At 35.6% G+C, this 18,766-nt stretch overlaps 2 protein-coding genes across 3 annotated transcripts in view; both read left to right on the forward strand.

Annotated features, from left to right (window-relative positions):
- Nucleotides 1-9,099, forward strand: part of Smox (Smad on X protein) — a 37,161-nt gene extending 28,062 nt beyond the window's left edge. For both annotated transcript variants that reach the window (XM_089647932.1, XM_089647931.1), the window contains exon 11: nt 192-9,099. In XM_089647932.1, the coding sequence (XP_089504058.1) occupies nt 192-315 (124 nt within the window). In that variant the 3' untranslated portion in view covers nt 316-9,099. The remainder of the gene's footprint in view (nt 1-191) is intronic.
- A 4,825-nt stretch (nt 9,100-13,924) lies between these two features.
- LOC149410609 (uncharacterized) lies at nt 13,925-17,267 on the forward strand. The gene is made up of 3 exons (XM_089648008.1): nt 13,925-14,057; nt 14,760-14,895; nt 15,236-17,267. The coding sequence occupies exons 1-3, from the start codon at nt 14,044-14,046 to the stop codon at nt 16,244-16,246; spliced, it is 1,161 nt and encodes a 386-aa protein (XP_089504134.1). The 5' UTR covers nt 13,925-14,043; the 3' UTR covers nt 16,247-17,267.
- The last annotated feature ends 1,499 nt before the right edge of the window (nt 17,268-18,766 follow it).

Raw genomic sequence — 18,766 nt, forward strand, 5'->3', positions numbered from 1 at the left:
CCAGGAATTTATTAGAAGAATCATCGTGGCTGACAGATCCTGCTTCAGTCAAGATTTTTCTAATAGATGCTTAAAGTGTCTGCTTTGTGGTCTTTATTCTAGAACGAGGTATAAAACAGTGATGTCATTTTGTCTGAAGAGAAGATTTAGTTCTTTGATTATCATGTTTTAACACCTGTTCCCCATTTCAGACGGCAAACAGTGACGTCCACCCCGTGCTGGATAGAGCTGCACCTCAATGGGCCGCTGCAGTGGCTTGACCGGGTGCTTACCCAAATGGGTTCCCCGCGCCTCCCCTGCTCCTCCATGTCGTGAGCACCGGCCCAAATGACACAACAACACGCAATTATACTACCTACTTTCTACCAGTGTCTATACAGTTATGCCGTCAGATTTACTAGTTTTTACAGGAAAACACTATCATATAACATAATTTTTTAACGATATCTGAAGTAAAATTATATAAATTAGCTCCTAATGATGTGTCCAGACCCATGAAATGTATCATCTAATTTAACGTGAATTTGTCATATGGACGGTGTTACAATCCTTACATGTAATCCTTGTGGTGACAATCGTGTTGATCCATCTGCCTATTGCTTTTTAACACGAACATACGTGCTAGCAATGCTCGTTTGGATTGCCTTCGTAATGAGTTGTGTGTTTAGTTGGCAATTCGTAAATTATGAACCAACTAGAACAACAGGATTTACGGTGAGATTGTAAGGCGTCCATACAATTCATGTTACTTACTACACGCGCCTGGACACGCCATTTCATTTTTACCCTATTTTTGAACCATTTACTGTTACGTCGTCGACTTACAATTAAAATAGTCTAAGGTGGATGTTTCAAACTCCGTCAAATTTGATTGACGATCAAACAAATGTGACAGATTTTGAAACAACACAATCTAAGTGAAAACAGGTTGTACTCTGGCCTCAGAGAGATTGACCACGATGGATTCAGCAACCTAACATTATTTTAGAACTAAGATATGTAATGAAATATAAATAAGTTAACAACTGTAGTTGCTGATTTCAGTGCGGCCAATCTCTCGGTAATACCACACTTACTGAAAATAAAACAGATTTAAGATTCAATTTGCGTCCGGTAGCATCAACTCTTAAATTGGCGTCATTCGTTTCGACCATTTTAAAGTTACCAAGTAAAAAAGTACCTTAATGTTTCCGATAAATTACACATAGGGGGCATTTCACCATCTGTCAATAAGTGCTATCCGTGGAAACAACGATATTATACAGCAGGTTGGATGCGGATTGAAAAAGCGATGTTGTCAAACAAACTTGCACAATAACTAATTATCTGTGGTGAAACGATCGCCAGTTTATCACCATGCTAATCCTGTTAGTTATTCAATGAGTGGTTGTTTAACAGTTTATTGAGAGTCGGTAAAATGGCCCGTTAGTTTCTTTGTTTTAGTGTTATATTGTATCAGCGCTTAGTGGATTTTACCTGATTATTTTCATTGTAAGTCAATGAAATGCAACTGAACTTCAGTTCAAAGAGAACAATCTGATTATGTCCACGATTGGATTGGAAATACCCGTTGCTGCAATAGATAGTGTGATATGTAATACAATTAAACATTGTCTATTTGAGTAGAAGCGCTATACCTAACCAATTCGTGAACGCATTGGGATTGTTGTCCTAGAGAACAAACTAAATATTTTTCATATTTACCTTTTAGTGCACAGAAGAAACTAAGACATAGATATTTTTTGGTTTGTATTATAAAGCTGACGTGTTTTGGACGTAGTTTAATCCGGTGGGTGATGTCATTTATTTTATTATGTCACTGTTGCAATCGTATCACGGGGAGAATGGTTGCAATAATTTTTTATTTTATTTTACAATATACAGTTGCATTGTGATTGTGATTGTGATTATCGTTTTGTTTGGGTTTTGTAAGTACATATTTTCTGAATGAACGTTCAAAATAAGAATAGTTAATGTGAATATGTAAGGAAAATTAAAACATGTGTTAAACGTGTTAAATTCAAATCATTTATTATTAATTGTGTAAATGTATTTTTAAAATTATTATTATTATCATCCTTAAATTTACCATGCTGCAAGATTTGGACTTTTTGGAGTTATGTTTTATACAAATGCTCATTTTGTGTTTGAAAGTGAACAGTTCTGTGAGCATGCCAACTGTGGTTTTAACTTAGCATCAATGCCAGACCTGCAGTGGTAGATGTGAATCTAATAAGAATCATAAATCCTATGCACTAAATTTATTTTGTTATTAATTTCTTTGAATTGTCTATTATGAGAGCTTTTGGCTTGCTGTGCATTAAATCCATATTGTGCTTTAAAAAAATTATGTTTTTCTATAAATTTTAAACAAATATTTGGCTTGCATTTGAAAATTGTTACCATTGCTTACAAAGTAAGAATCGAAAAGTGTATACGAAGGATTGAAATATTATTATTATTATAAAATGTTTTCTTATATTTTTGACATTGATTTGCTTCTGAGAATGAGCACTAATTATTTTCACATACATTTTTCAACGTAAATTTAAATGGAAATGTTTCAAACATGAGCAATATGAATGTGGGGCCTCGATGGATGTGTGGAGAGAAAACGTGTAATTTAGGTAAAGGGGATTGTTGCGAAGGAACGTCGATTTGCTTTTAGATCCAACAGTCCCAACTGCCCGCGGTCACTGAACGGAGAGCTCAAGGAAGTGGGAGAGGGGACGGATGGTTGGCTGTTCAGATCTGGTCTCTCTCCGGGGCGACACCTGACGACACTCTAGAATAAGGTGCATATAATATGTGTACTAATAATATAAATTACCATTAAAAATTAGAAAAACTTATTGGCAAACCAACGTTTCTTCGTACGCAGAACAAATTAATTTATCTTTTGTATGGATGTTTTATGTGGAGGTTATTTGGTGCTAAGGTGACTATGTCACGGTGAAAAGTCAAAAGGGGATCTTCCATTGATGGAGAGAAGGTGGTTTGTGTGTACGCGGAGAAGATAGAACATTTGCAACTTTATCTTTCACTAAGATCAACTACTATCTTGAGAACTGCGGGACAAAAGACATATCGCAAATGGAATGTTTGATTTTATTTAAAAGTTTTATATGTTGCAATGCACAAATGGAGGAGGAGTATGATCCAGCTAAATGTTTGCGGACTTTTAAAATATGGAAATAAACACACGTTTTAAACGTTTTTATTTAATATTTCATTTAATGTTGCTTTTTAAATGCTGACAATTGTCCTATAATATCAAGTGTTTTAATGTGATTAAGAAGTATGTGAAATGAAGGGAAAAGGTGTTTATATCAGGAGAGAGAGTCTATTTTATGGTGGTGAGAGTAAAACTTGAAATAAAAGTAATTTTTTCATTGAAGTTGGGTTTAAAATATTGAAATTTGCCAAATAAATGTCTATAGGTCGATACTGTTCGTCCGTATGAAGGTTTGTGATTGTCTGCATATAGAAAAATGTAAATGGGGGTGGGTGAAAGTGTTCGGACTACCTCTGTTCAAGTTATTTTAAAACGTATATATCGAGAAACTTAAAAAATGGACAGATATAAATGATGAAATACTTGTGCAGATGTTGGCCGCATGTTGTTAGGTTAGGTCGGTGAATATCAAATAATACAATGCAATATTATTAAGTCAAATGTGTTGCATTTATGCGGTACCATTTCTTTGGGCTGTGGCTCAGTATGTATTCAAATGAACCTACTAAATACTGTGCAGGGCGCACAAGTGTACTGCGACCCAGTATGTATTCAAATGAACAGGCATGCTACTAAATACTGTGCGCCCTTGAAGTGTACTGCGATTCAGTATGTATTCAAATGAACAGGCATGCTAATAAATACTGTGCGCCCTTGAAGTGTACTGCGATTCAGTATGTATTCAAATGAACAGGCATGCTAATAAATACTGTGCGCCCTTGAAGTGTACTGCGATTCAGTATGTATTCAAATGAACAGGCATGCTAATAAATACTGTGCGCCCTTGAAGTGTACTGCGATTCAGTATGTATTCAAATGAACAGGCATGCTAATAAATACTGTGCGCCCTTGAAGTGTACTGCGATTCAGTATGTATTCAAATGAACAGGAATGCTAATAAATACTGTGCGCCCTTGAAGTGTACTGCGATTCAGTATGTATTCAAATGAACAGGCATGCTAATAAATACTGTGCGCCCTTGAAGTGTACTGCGATTCAGTATGTATTCAAATGAACAGGCATGCTAATAAATACTGTGCGCCCTTGAAGTGTACTGCGATTCAGTATGTATTCAAATGAACAGGCATGCTAATAAATACTGTGCGCCCTTGAAGTGTACTGCGATTCAGTATGTATTCAAATGAACAGGCATGCTACTAAATACTGTGCGCCCTTGAAGTGTACTGCGGCTCAGTATGTATTCAGATGAACAGGCATGCTACTAAATACTGTGCGCCCTTGAAGTGTACTGCGATTCAGTATGTATTCAAATGAACAGGCATGCTACTAAATACTGTGCGCCCTTGAAGTGTACTGCGGCTCAGTATGTATTCAGATGAACAGGCATGCTACTAAATACTGTGCGCCCTTGAAGTGTACTGCGATTCAGTATGTATTCAAATGAACAGGCATGCTACTATATAGTAGGTGTACTTTTCGGAAGTTTAACCGCTTTGGTCACCTAAACTCTTTCAGACCAACTTTTGAATCAATTATTTTGATTCAATAAGGGTGACTTGAATACTTTTAACACTTTAAATTCCTTCAAGTAATATAGGGAGACTTTTGAATTCTTTCATGTCACTTGATTGAGTTCATAATGATTTTTTTTAAATATTTTAGACAATTTTTAACAGTGTCTTCATACTTGTTGGAACGTCTTAAGGATAATAATGCAAGTCTTTAGAAGTTTGGTTGGTATACATACGAAGCTGCGTTCAGCTCAAAGGTTTGGTAATGGTGCGGTGAAAAAGAATGTGTATGGAAAGCAATTTAAGAGGTGATATTTTTCATAGGGCAAGAAATATTTTATTATAATCAAATCATTTTTTTATAAATTCAATATTTGATAGAAGGTAAAGCATGCGACGCTTGCAAAGCTCAGATCCAAACACAATCCCATTCAAATGTTACAATCAAACATAGTCATTTTCTCAAATCAAAGCAATAACCCCTTACAGTTGAGTGCTTTCTTTCTTGTTTGATCTTTGATATTTGATCATAAAATGCAACAGTGTTTTTCCATAATTAGACCACTAATCATATTCTCTGCCTATCATTTGGATAGCAAAAATTTGAAAAAGATTTTGATGGTAAAAAAATAATCATATATTTTTGTAATCATATATTGAAACCTGAATCTGCCAAATTGTAATTTTGTTTTTGGTTCCCAGTGATACAAGCGTCGTCGATATTCTCAAGTAAAGATAATCTAAAATTAATATTAAAGTTTTAAAAAAAATTGAATCAACATGTATTTTTTCATGTTTACAACATGTTAGGATAAAGTTTTCTTGTGGAGTTCCATTCCAAGATTTCAGAATTTGGACTATAAATTTTTGAATGAGAAGATATTGTAGACTTACCTATGATTATTTTATATATATTGACCGGTTAGTAGCCGAGTGGACAAATGTAGGGGGTTCCCACCCAGCCATTGTGTCTTCAATTTCTCTGCTAGCCACGTCCTCCATCTTTGTACAAGCAAAATTTTCTGCTGACGGTAGTTTTTCAAATAATCCTAGTGTTTTAAAATGATACAATATTTTTTAATTTAATTTATATGTTCATTTTCTGAAGGAACTTGAAACAGATGTTAGGTATCACGTTTAGCGTGAGAGTGTGGTAGAAAATTGAAAGAATGTATTGTAATTATGGAGGAAAAAAAAAATAGCCATTTTTAAACTCTCGGTGTACTAACTAAAATATTGATGGGCTGTGCAAGAGTATGAAATGTCATTTTTTTTTTAGTAAAAATATTTTAAATTCAGTTTGAATGAAATCATTTTTAAGATGGCTGAATGTTTGTAAGGAAAGCATCTTAGTAAATCTCAAAGTGAAAGCTTCAAAATTGTGCAGAATTAATTTTGTCACTTAAAAAAATTTTTTTTTTTATTACTGCTAAATGCGTCTAAATGCCATTTTACGGTGACAATAATCCTACTCGGGAAGAAGTGAAGAGATTTTTCTTTTTGACCTGTTTGTCTCTTTTTGATAGTGATAAAAACATTTGCTTACACGAAGATGACCGTATTATATTTTGTAATTTGTTTAAACCACACTTTGAACAGCTTGGTAGGTGCGTACGCTGACCGTACTCTAGAATTGTGTACCTAATGCCGTTATTTGTTGTGTGTACAAATTTCATTTGATTGGTTTTACAGCAAAGAGCTTTTCTAGCATATTTTATGAATGCATTATATAAAACTAGCTGCAAGTTTTAGCCCGTAAAGAATTTCACAGTAATTTAATTCATTTTTTTTACTGCTGGATCGGTAAAAGATAAATTACAACGAAGGAAATATGGAAAAGGTTCAATTCATTTAGAGTTATTAGTTTTGTACAAATTGGTAGTTAAACACACACTTTTCAATGAAATAATACTATTTTTATCAACCAGTAGACAGATAGACTCAGATCCGACTAAAAAATGTTGCCATATATTAATGTTAAAAAAAAAAAAAAACACAAATGCATGTTCCTATACAAAATGTAAACAATTACTTGAGAGAATAACATTTAAAATAGTGTAATTATGTTTAAAAACACATAAACCCTACGTACATGCGTAAGTCTAAGTTAATATTACTTTTAAATATCTGTTTATATGTCATTTTTTATAAGTTCATTATTATAATAGTGGGAAATTAACACTAGAGTCCCAAATCGATAAATAACTTAATGTGAAACAAACATGGATAAGTATTGGTTTATTAGATCTTCAATTAATACTGGCGCACACCAAGTGTAAGTGTTGAGAAACCTTTCTTAGTAAAATCATTGGAATTAATCCAACATTTTATTGACTTGTATGTTTTTGGGCGTCGCTTACTTTTATGTTTAAATTGGCCATTTTGCTAATTCTATAAACCAAAAATTACCAACTATATACCATTTCACAATGTGCCCACACTGTCGTAATGTGAGCAACCTGAGAATTTTATCTCAATGAAATTTATGAATTTGCACTTTATTTAGGTATATTATTGAAAATATCATTGTTTTTTTTTTAAAGATCTTTGTTGTTTTAAGCGTAAATAAAAATGCATTTTGATTTTGAACATCTTGAGAATGCATTGTCCAAATATTATATTAATATTGTGTATTTTAAAATTATGTTTAGGCCATTTTATTTTCCGATTGTTTTCCCTATAATTATTGTTTTAATAAAATATGTTTATTTTGTTAAAATTTATTTTTATTTTTTTGTAAAAATTGTAATAATGTTCATATTTATACGTAATCATCTTGCAATGAAATATATTATTTTGTAAACATGTTTTCATTATTATTCAAATCATTTCACACAGCCCAAGTTATAAAAAATAATAATAATATTACTCAGGCTTATAATTTTATGCGTTATTAGAATGTACCATTGTTTAAAACGGAAATAAATAATGATTGTTTTCTCTTTACAATATTAGTTAAGTTTAAACATACATTCATTATTATGTACTTGCTGATAATTTTACGAATGTTTTTTTATAGACTTTTTCACACTATGTATAATAATAATGTCATTCAGTAAAATAAGCTATAGTTAACAATGATGATTACAACAGTACTGAGGAGATTCAGATTATTCATTATTGTTTTATATTCATGGTTAAATAGGTACATATTGAATTTTTATTTACCAGTAAAAATCATTAAACTTGCTTTACAACATCTTCACTTTTTCTTTGCTACAATTATTTTTAATGCAATAAAAACGAAGAATGTTGTGAAATATTATATGACATATTTTAGCTATTGTAATTTTCTATTGAAATTTCAGCTTTTTTAAAAGATTTAAGCCAATATTTAATTTTTTCTAAGTACTTCGTAATAATAAAAATGAATGCAACTATTTTGTGTGGGCGAAATAGTAAAACAAATATATGATATTGATTTCTTATGCTAGCTGTTTGGCTTCCTGAAAGCATCAAAAAGCGATCTCTCGAGTTTTGAAAATTGCCTCCACAAGGCGATACGGCCATCACTTAAATGAATGGTCTGATTTCTTGCTCGGTTAAAAAAAATCTTTTAAAAGAGACTAAATTTAATTCAATTTTTGTTGCATTATTTTAACATGTCTATGTTTGGTTGTATCAATCTTTAGTCATTTTTTTTATAAAAAATGTTTGTGAAATGGTACAAAATTGATAACTTCAATTATTATCGCTGCAAGTATGTGATGGCCGTGACTGTAGGCCAAGCGCACACAGTGATTTGTGTCGCGGCAACAATTGGGCGACTGTTTTAAAATCTGTACAAATCCAAAAAAAGCCTCCCTAAGCCGTGTCACCACGAGTGTGCACCTGCACAGGATTTTGAAATAGTCGGCCGACAAAAGTGTGCCTGGCCTTATACTTTATTCTTATGATTCCTAATTACCTTCCTAATTCTGATTCCTAATATTATATTGATTTATCTTCTGAAATTTTACCCATACTCAATTCAATGAAGTTGTATTAATTTTTTATGATATAACCGCCATAGGGTTAAAACTGCTTTGAAAAACCAGGAATTATCTGAGAATTTTTGTTTTTATTTTTATCGTTTAACAAAGACTTGTGGCTAATCTCTTCAATGCAAAAGTATGATTGTCTAAATCTGAAACCCTGTTTATATCGGAAATGCAGTGAGAGGGTTAAAAGGAATTACATGCGAGCCATGTCTATAATAATATGGTTTTGGAGTTTTGAATTTTGTACCATTACAGAGCAAGCTGTGTAACGATTAAGTATTCTCACACAGTTAATACAACGTAATAATGTTAGTTATGTGAAATACTTTTGTAATATTACTGTAGTGATTGTACATGACCATACTGTAGTTGATCTAACGGTCAAATGAGATTTATTAAAAGATGAAATAAATATCTAAACTCGTTATTATTTACAAACATACCTATACCCTTCATGTAATAGTTAGCAGAGAACCTACTTCTGCAAGACCGTACTTTACCACAGTACCACCCACGTGTCTTCCATTAATCCCTTCCGTGGTTTATCAGTTGGATATTCTTGTACTTGTCACTCCTCGAGTTAAGAACGGGCACCAATGCCATTTTCGAATCACTTTGTGTCTCCACATGTTCAGGTCTGGCCCTGAGCCAAACGGCGCCTGGCGCGACTAAAATTTTGGCATCCCTTGTCAATACCAGTAGGCATCTAGGTAGATGATCGCCGTAATCAATTATATTTGTATTTTGTGTAGCGCCGTTTACGTGAAAAATAATCTCAATGGTGATGTGTAGTGACTGTTAGGTGTTAGGGTTTATCAACATCTTGGCGCCTGGAGCAGACTGCTCCAATTGCGCCCGCATGTGGCCGGCCCTGCACATGTTTCAGAGATGATAAAACACTTGACGAAATTTCTATTCCAAACACTCACTGGAATAATCCAAGTAGAGAAAAGTGCTTTATGATGAGTAAGCAATATTTCATCACACTACAGTCAGGATCCCTGCAAATGAGCAACTTTAGTTACAGTGGCAATTTTTAAAAATCTTTCCAATATTATAAAAAGTCTACATAGTGTTGAATCTCTTCTTGTGCGCACCTCCATATCCATAATGGATTTTGATGCACGCAACTGTTGCTGCAAACAAAGTAGCTTGTGTGCGCCTGGGTTCTGGATTGAAAAATCATATCACTATGTGAGATGTATAAAAATCGAATTAAATGACTTCATGCAAGCTGAACAGTTTATATTTGACAAAAAAACCAGATTACCGAACGGCACAAGACTTAAAACCTAATTGGATGCTCGAGGCTTGGGTTCGAACTTTGAAAGCCGTTTTCTCATGTACCCCAACGCCAAACGGACTAAAATTTTAGATACATGCTAAGAATTTTGGTTTACGGTGGAATCAATGATAAAATCTTAGCAAAGTAGCATTTGTGGAAAAATCTTCAGTCTTACGGGCACAATTCCAAGGCTCGGGTATGAACTTTGAAAGCCATTTTCGCAGACTCCATGATGCCGAACGGACTGAAATTTTGGATGCCCAATTAACTTACGATGCAACTTACCTCTAACAACGTATACATTTAAAAGCCTTTTTAAGGCAGGGGTGCCGCCAGCTTCCGAGCTAGGGTGGTACAACTTAATTTTTTTGTAGAGCTTACAGGGAAGGAACAAACTAAACAATTTTACTTTCAAGCTGACGTGCACCCAGCTTTGCTCGGGTTTATGAATAGGGCCATTTTAAGCCATTAAGAGGCCCAAAATATTATTTTGCATTTGGAAAGGTCAAGTAAACGTATATACTTGATTTTTTTAATGCATAATGTATCACACCATTACCCCGGGGGATCTAGGAGGTATTGATCAGATAGGGTGAGATACATAAGACTGTAAAGGAGCGAAGGTCCCGATCCACGGAATCCTTCAGTGACGTGTGAAAGGAGAATGTGCAGTTTGGTTGGATGGGTTGACGTTTCCGGGTCTCGTCCAGAGAGGTAGGGAAGTCTGTGGTCCAGGATAAGGAGAGGGTCAGAAGAGAAAGAAGGCGAGCAGAGGCAAAAGTCGGAGCGAGGTAGAGGACAGAGCAGAGAGAGTTGTATAGTTGATGATGGTTGCTGATGATCGACGAATGAAGACTGACTTGAAAAGGGTTTGTGACCCATTTTTATAGGGGGTTGGCAATGGTTGAACGCTATCACTGCCATTTTCTCGGGCAGGTTTCCTAGAAGTGAATGTGCCCGAGCAGAACGCGATGACGGTATACGGCCAGTTCGCTTTCTCTTTAAACCTCTCGGTCTGCTTGCTTCCTTCTAGCCCCACTCTGACATTTTATTTATTATTTTGTACAAATAGTATACGTTACAATTCAGTTATGCAATGACAACAACAATGTTAAAACATAATTGGAAAACGTGCCTGAAAAGCTGGTTCCCACTAGGCTGCCTGAGTGGGCCCGTGGTCGCGCTGAGCCCTGCCATGGGCTTGCGTTCCTTTACGTAATCATGCCATACTTGCTGACATGGTCCTGTAAGAAATGGTCATGGTCCTTCGGAAAGAATTGCAAATACCGCATGTTAGTCCCAATTCCTTATTAATATCGGAGCCCTGTGGATCTAGGACATCCCCAAGTGGAGTAAGTGACAAGATCGAAGGGTGTGGCAAATAAGTTTCAAATCTCACAAATACACGAAAAAGCGTGGTGTGAAATGCGGTGTGGGTGAAGGATTGGAATATGAATTATTATATTCACAAACTTACGGAAAAAGCGGCGCAGTCGAAAATTGTTCTAGGTCGAAGCGTAAACCAATAAATGCTTTTGATTTTTATTTTTCAGAGAGTCAGTATCTCAATAATACAGGGTGCAGCAAAGCAGACAGTGAGTTTTGAAGGGTTATTAAAAAAACACAGCGCAACTTACAGAAATTAAGTTTATTTTATTTTATTCGGTACATTATACTGTTTAATGCATCAAGTCCTGAAGATGACATCAGAAAAATGATGGCCCCAGCAGCGATACATTGATGAAGGCGATTTCTGAAGTGTTCGGCCGCATTTTGGCACATCTTGACGGGGAAAGCGGCGATTTCCTGCCTAATTCGATCATTAAGTTCTTCCAAGGTGTGAGGCCGATGTTTAAAAATATTTTCCTTCAGGTAGCCCCACAGGAAGAAGTTGCAAATGCTCAAATCAGGTGAGCACCGTCCTGTTGAAACCAGATGTCTCCCAGATCTGTTTCCTCTGGTACGCAACTACTTCATTCGAACGAAATTCTAGAAGTCTCGATTTTTCCAAACAAGCTTCTTGGATGTTCTTTTATTTATTTGTTTGGAAAATTCTACATAGCAACCAAATTGTTCCAGAAGCTTCTTCAGCTTTTAAAATCGACAGCATGAAGAAGTCAGTCAGTCATCAATCTGCCCTCAGTTAACAAGGTGCTCAACGAGTGATAATCCGCGCACCTCACTTGCGCGAAGGACATTCTTCCCGGCTCTCATCATGGACTCCATCGGGACATCATCATAGCGCTTTGGCCCAGATCGCCGTTCCTGGCCAACGCTACATGGATTACAGCGCCCTGGTTCCAGCGTCTCTGACCAGCGCTTCATCCACTCACCATGACCACCACGAGGACACGCAGCATCCTCACTGGTCTACCAGCTCCCGCTCAACCGCATACAAGGTCCATCGCACCTTCGGCATTCTCGTCAGCACTGGAGTACTGATTGCCAAGATCGCCAGTGCCTGACAGACAACGAGTCCGGTCACCAGCGCCCGGCGTCGACTCACAGACCCGCGCTTGACCAGCCATCACAGCCAGCATCCGGAGAATACAACATCAGTCCTACGCCCACTCTCATCACGGCCACCTGACTCATCAAATAAACACTCTGACCTTCACAACATCTTTCATTCCGTGCCTCCTCACCAGATCACCAAAGTTAGTTAGTTCACGTTGAGCGTTGACAGTTATGGTTTGTCCATTCTCCTCAAACAAAATAAGGCCCAATCACCCCAACTTTGGAAATTGCACACATGGTTACTTTTGGGATGTGAAGAGGTCTCTCGTGAAGTTGCCTTGGGTTATTTTCAGCCCAGTACCAAAATTTTTGTTTATTCACCGCTCCACAGAGAGAGAAGTGGGCCCCGTCACTATTGTGGGAGACTCACAGTGTCACCCTGTCCCCACATCTGAATTGCGCATGTGGCAATACTGATCAGAGAGCCGAGCACATTCTGTGGCATTGTGAGATCATGACAGATGCTCGAGAGGAAATGTTGGATGTTTTAAATGTCACCACGAGGCCGAATTGGAACGCCGATCTCGTTTCGAATAAGGTGAACATCGAGTGTCTGAGGAAGTTTACAAGGGTTTGGGTTGAGAGATGGCCTGATCTTAGAGTAGATGATTAGAGTAAAAACTTTTAGAGTTGTGACTTACTTATAGCCACGTGTAACTGCTTCTGGCATCCTCGGTTAATACTTTTCTTGTCCCTATATTACCTCTGCTCGGATTTCTGCTTAATTTTTTCTTTTATTTTACCTTGCATTCCTTATTTGATTGATAATAATTATATTTGGATGACTTGTATAGCGCCATTTTTGTGCAAAATCACCTCAAGGGCGCTGATATATTTTCTTATTTTTCTTGTCTTCTTTGGTTTTACTTTGTCAGTATCATATTTTTATTTGTTACGTAGCATATATACCACTAAGAGGAGCGTTTACAGCAGGCCAGAGCTGAACTGTAATCTTTCTGTATCGTCCACAACCCAGTATTTGAGTGAGGTTCAGTTCATTTAATAGTTTTACCTATAACCTGATTTTAAATTTTACTTATAAAATTTAATTATATCTATCCAGTATATACTATAATATACAATTATTGGTAATAAATGTTTTATTCTATATTTAAAGATAAATAAATAAAATATGAATACCTCACACAAATACAAAGGGGCCACATTAGTCTTAACTTAAAAAAAAAGCTTTTATTGTAACCCCAATCACCAGAGGTAGTTAGTTATTCATGTGTCCCTCACCAGAATGACCTACAAAGCGTCCTGTTGTGGCATTTCACATATAAAATCACGTTCACAAAATTAGCAAACAAAAGTTTTTTTTTGCACTTACAGTCCAGTACTTTCATAATATAAATCACAATTTTTTCCTCTGGCAGCTTCAGAGAATGGCAACACAATCTCTAGTCGTCAAGTTTGACAGCTGTCTAATATTTTATTTATTTCACCCCATTCACCCTGTTGGGAAACTAACTTGTTTTCCAATAAGATTTTTAACATTTTGAATTTAATTATAATATGAATTTTTGATGCTTCTCCGAGAGAGGGAGAACAATGAGTGAAGAGAGGTTAGCAAATCGATACTTTTCATCTAACTAAACATCCCATTGTTATGTCAATGATAATATTGTTATCTGTATTAACTTATAAATCAGTTGAAGTCTGGTGATTATAAGATTGTGTAGGAACAGGGGATAGACTGCTACAACCTATCTTATGGGATACATATCTAACTTCTTCCAATTCACCCTTGACATTGGTTTTTAAATTTTTGATTTGGAACATTTGATTTTATTTAAAAAAAAAAGGAAAACATTCCCGGGTTACGAATAACCTGACAACATTTGAAAATCTCTTTCTACCACAAATTTTGCTTGTGTTGTGATGGAGAACATGGCCAGCCGAGGAATTGAACACACTACGCCTGAGTGGGACCCAAACACGATGTCAACTCAGCCACCGACTGGTCCACTACATTATTTCGGTTACTTCTTGAGAATGTCACCTTGTCAATATTGGTTTTCATTTGACTGTATTTCCGAATCCATGCCACAATTAGTGGCAAAATAATTACCTAATTTAGTTTTTACATTGGTGAAAGAAATAAATATTAAACTCTGTTTTAAAAGAAGATTTTCATGGCAGTAAACAAGAAAGTCTGTGTTGCTTTTTATATTATATATATCGTCAGAGAATTAATCGGTTATTCAGACAACTCTATGCATATTGTATCCATTTGATTGAACCACCAATTTCTGTTAAATTTTTAGAGATGCGGAACGATTAATAGAAAAAGATGATGAAACAGAAGATTCAAACGAGAGTGAATTTTCCCCGGTCAATGAGCAGGATCAGGAAGAGGAGGATGAAATAGAAGATGAGCAAGAAGTGGAAGAATCAGAGGAGGTCAGGTTATAATTTAGATATGAATTGAAATTCAGAAAAATCTTTTGTATTTGGAAAAATCCGCAAATAAGAAGTTTAGTTTTTTCAGTCCCTTGAAAAATAAAATAAATAATAGCCCATATTAAAACCCACAAGTAAAGTTTTCCTTCGTAATAAGTGTTTTATTTTTGGCATCCTGTAAAACCTTATGAGAGACTTTCACTGAATGGATTTGATTAGACCGAACTTTAAAACTACATAAATAAATCACTAGAATGTAAGTATATATATTGAGCAGCACTTGATGCACAAGTGACCTTGCAATGGCCATTATTAAACTGTCGTTCAACTCACTTTACAGGATGAACACATTTCTCCCACTGAAGTGGAACAAGTTGTTATCAAAGAGGAAAGTGAGGATTATGAAGAAGTTGACCCCAGCACAGAATTCCCTGATCTCCACATCCACCATAATCCCGCGCCGCAAATTGTCTTCAAAGAAGAAGTACCTGACAATGATATAAATGCGTACGAAGCAATATTCCCAACTGACGAAAATTCCACCAGTCTAAAATACAAACGCAAAGGAAAACGAAAATCCGGTAATTCTTCCTCAGAAAGCGACCTGCCCTCCCCGCCACAATATCCATTCATATATGGCTGTGATTTGTGCGATTACAAGTGCAAGTTTCCGAGTGCGATCAAACGCCACCGCCTGTGTCATACGGGAGAGATGCCATTCGCTTGCGATCAGTGCTCCTTCGTCTGCAGTCAATCCGGAAATCTAAAACGACATAAATATCTTCACTCCGATAGGAAAGTGTTCTCTTGTGATGTCTGCGCTTTTACCTGCATACAGTTTGACTACCTGAAGACGCACAAACTCACACATCTGCCCGTGAAACCGATCAAATGTGAAGAGTGCGATTATCGCTGCGTTTCGACCAAGTTGTTGAAAGCGCACATGATGAAGCATACGCAGGAGCGTCCGTTTGGCTGCGAGCAGTGCAGTTTTTCATCACGGTCGGTCGCTAATTTGAAAATTCACCGGAGGATTCACACGGGGGAGAAACCGTACAAGTGTGATGTTTGCGCGTTTAGCTGCCGGCAGAATGGACACTTGGAGTCGCACAAGATGACGCATCTCCCGACGAAGCCGTTTGCTTGTCCGACGTGTCCCTTTGTGTCCAAGTCCCTGAGTAGTTTGAAATACCACAAATTCACCCATACGGGGGAGCGGCCCTTCTCGTGCAACCTGTGCAGCTACACCTGCAAGCTTGCTCACCAACTGAAGTTGCACATTAAGAGGATACACAAGATAGTGTTGGCTGACAGGCGGACGCAGGCCGTGAAGCTGGCTGCTCAGTCGTAGTCAATATACTCCCTAAGAATCTAGGATTTCATTCATATTTTTCAAGAAAAGGTAACTAGAGGAAGGGTGAATACTGGGAGTCTGAAGAATGTGGCGCCGTGCTCCTGGCTACTCAGATCTGATGACTAAAAATAGCAAATCCCTTTCGAGCAACGTTTTGATCCTGACTGGTGCTCGGTGGCGACTCACTAAAGCTTTTAATTCAACTCATGACTAAAATGAGCGACAGCGGCAGTCCAAAGATAAGCAGACAATTAGTGCGAGGTCACTAAGAGTAAGCGACAACAAAATAATAATATTATTGTTACCACAAATGTGATTAAATTTCCTTTTGAAAATATACAATATTTCAAAGATGGAAGTTAGCCAGTAGGCCAGTAAGCATAATAATATATTGCGACCCATTGTACAATAAATATATATATTTATAAGATCGAGCATGAAATCGAAGATCCTTCGAATATATTTAAAAATTAAGCTCTCTCAAATATTTAAAAAAAAATAGTATAACTTTTTAATCTTTTATCTATTGAATTAACATTTTTATTTATTGAATTAACATTTTTTATTTCTTCAAAGTATTTACATTCTGTTACTCGTATTGTTGATTATGATTATAAATTATGAAGGAATGCATGTATACAAATTATTTTAGTGGTCACAATGAAAAGTCATTTTCTTCTTACTTTCATCTGGGTATTTTCAATCTAGAGATCCCACTTCCACTACCATTCTGTCACCCAGAAGTGTTCAATAATTCGGCTTAGATTTTCTTTTAAAATTATCTCCATTAAATTGACTGGTCGGTGGCTGAGTTGACTAATGCATTGGGTTGCTATTCAGGCAACATAGGTTCTCTTCTTCGCGGCAAAGTCCTCCATCATTGCACAAACAAGTTTTCCACTTATACTGATAGATGTATGAGGAATTAAAATATTGTCAGTTTATTTGTAATCTGGAAATATTGGTCTGTCGTACAAAAAAAAAACCTTTCTTTTATTTCGGTGCTCAAATATTTATGTTTATATGTATTTAAAATTTTAATATAATTGTATAATTTTGTAAAATACGAAATCATACAATTTATGAATATTCGCTTAATAATGTAAAATTGACAGCTGTCACTCAAATCAGGGACTTGGGTGTTATATTTGATGAACAGTTAACATTCAATCCGCATATAAATGAAATCACAAATAAAGCCCTAAAAATGCTTGGGTTTATATGTAGAACCGCATGTGACTTCAAGTCACTAGAATGTTTGAACACACTGTACACATCTTTAGTAAGAAGTCAAGTAGAGTATAATTCGCCTATTTGGTCCCCGTTTTATAAAGTACATTCCAACAATATTGAAAGGGTACAACACAAATTTTTAAGATTTATTAACTTTAAACTAAATATTCCAATCCAAAATATAAATTATATCCAACTCATGCATCAACTAAATTTGATTACGCTATCAGATAGGCGAATTATCTCCGACCTTGTTCTACTAAATAAAATTATTAATTATAGAATCGACAGCCCTGAAATTCTTGCCACAATAAAATTATTTGTACCTTCCAAAAATACGAGACAAAATTCCACCTTTTTCTGTAACAATTTCAAATCTAATTATCATGCGCACATATCGTTAAATCGAATACAAAATTTTGGTAATAAATTTGGTAATGTTGTTGATATATTTAGAGATTCCGTAGCAGTGCTCAAACGAAATCTACATAAACACTTTGCTGATATGTATGACTTCTCCACTCCATAGTAAAAAACCCATTTTTTAGCTTCTGTTTTTTCACTCTTTTCTTTTATGACTTTTTAACTTTAATATATATGTTTTAACTTTACAAATTAATATTGTAATTTAAATAACAATTCGAATATGATTTTAAGTCCCTATAAATGCTGATTAATTTCAATCCATTTATTTTTCTAAGTAAGTAAAAAAAGAAAAAAAAAACTGTTCTCCATAATGGTATTCTGTATTATTTGTAAAACATTTATGTACTACAGATATAATAACTATTTTATTTATATATGTACGTAAACTTTTCAATGTCACATAGTTAATGTAATAACACTAATAACAATGTATGTAAAAGCCCAATGGGCGTTTAAATAAATAAATAAATAAATAATGTCATGGCCGGCCCTGAACTTGTCAAAACCACTAAGTGATCACTGTAATCAATAATATTTGGATGATTTGTATTTTTGTGCAGCGCCGCTTTTTGTGAAAAATAATCTCAAGTTTGATGTGTTAGAACTGTTAGGTGTTAGGTATTATAAATACCTTGGCGCCTTGACAATTCAGCGCCTGGAGCGGACTGCTCCAATCGCGCCAGCATAGGGCCGACCTTCCATAGTGTTATTGTTAAGTTATTGGTAAAGTTTTAGACAATCTGTTATTTAGTTTTGTAGTGTTTTAGTTTGGAGTTGTTATTGTGTATAATTTAAGCAAACCAAATACATAGTCATTTTTTCAAGCTTCCATAGAGATTATAAATATTTGTTTATAAT

This window comes from Hesperophylax consimilis, chromosome 27 (assembly GCF_061612785.1).
Source record: "Hesperophylax consimilis isolate HC1 chromosome 27, BYU_Hcon_1.0, whole genome shotgun sequence".
NCBI lineage: Eukaryota > Metazoa > Arthropoda > Insecta > Trichoptera > Limnephilidae > Hesperophylax > Hesperophylax consimilis.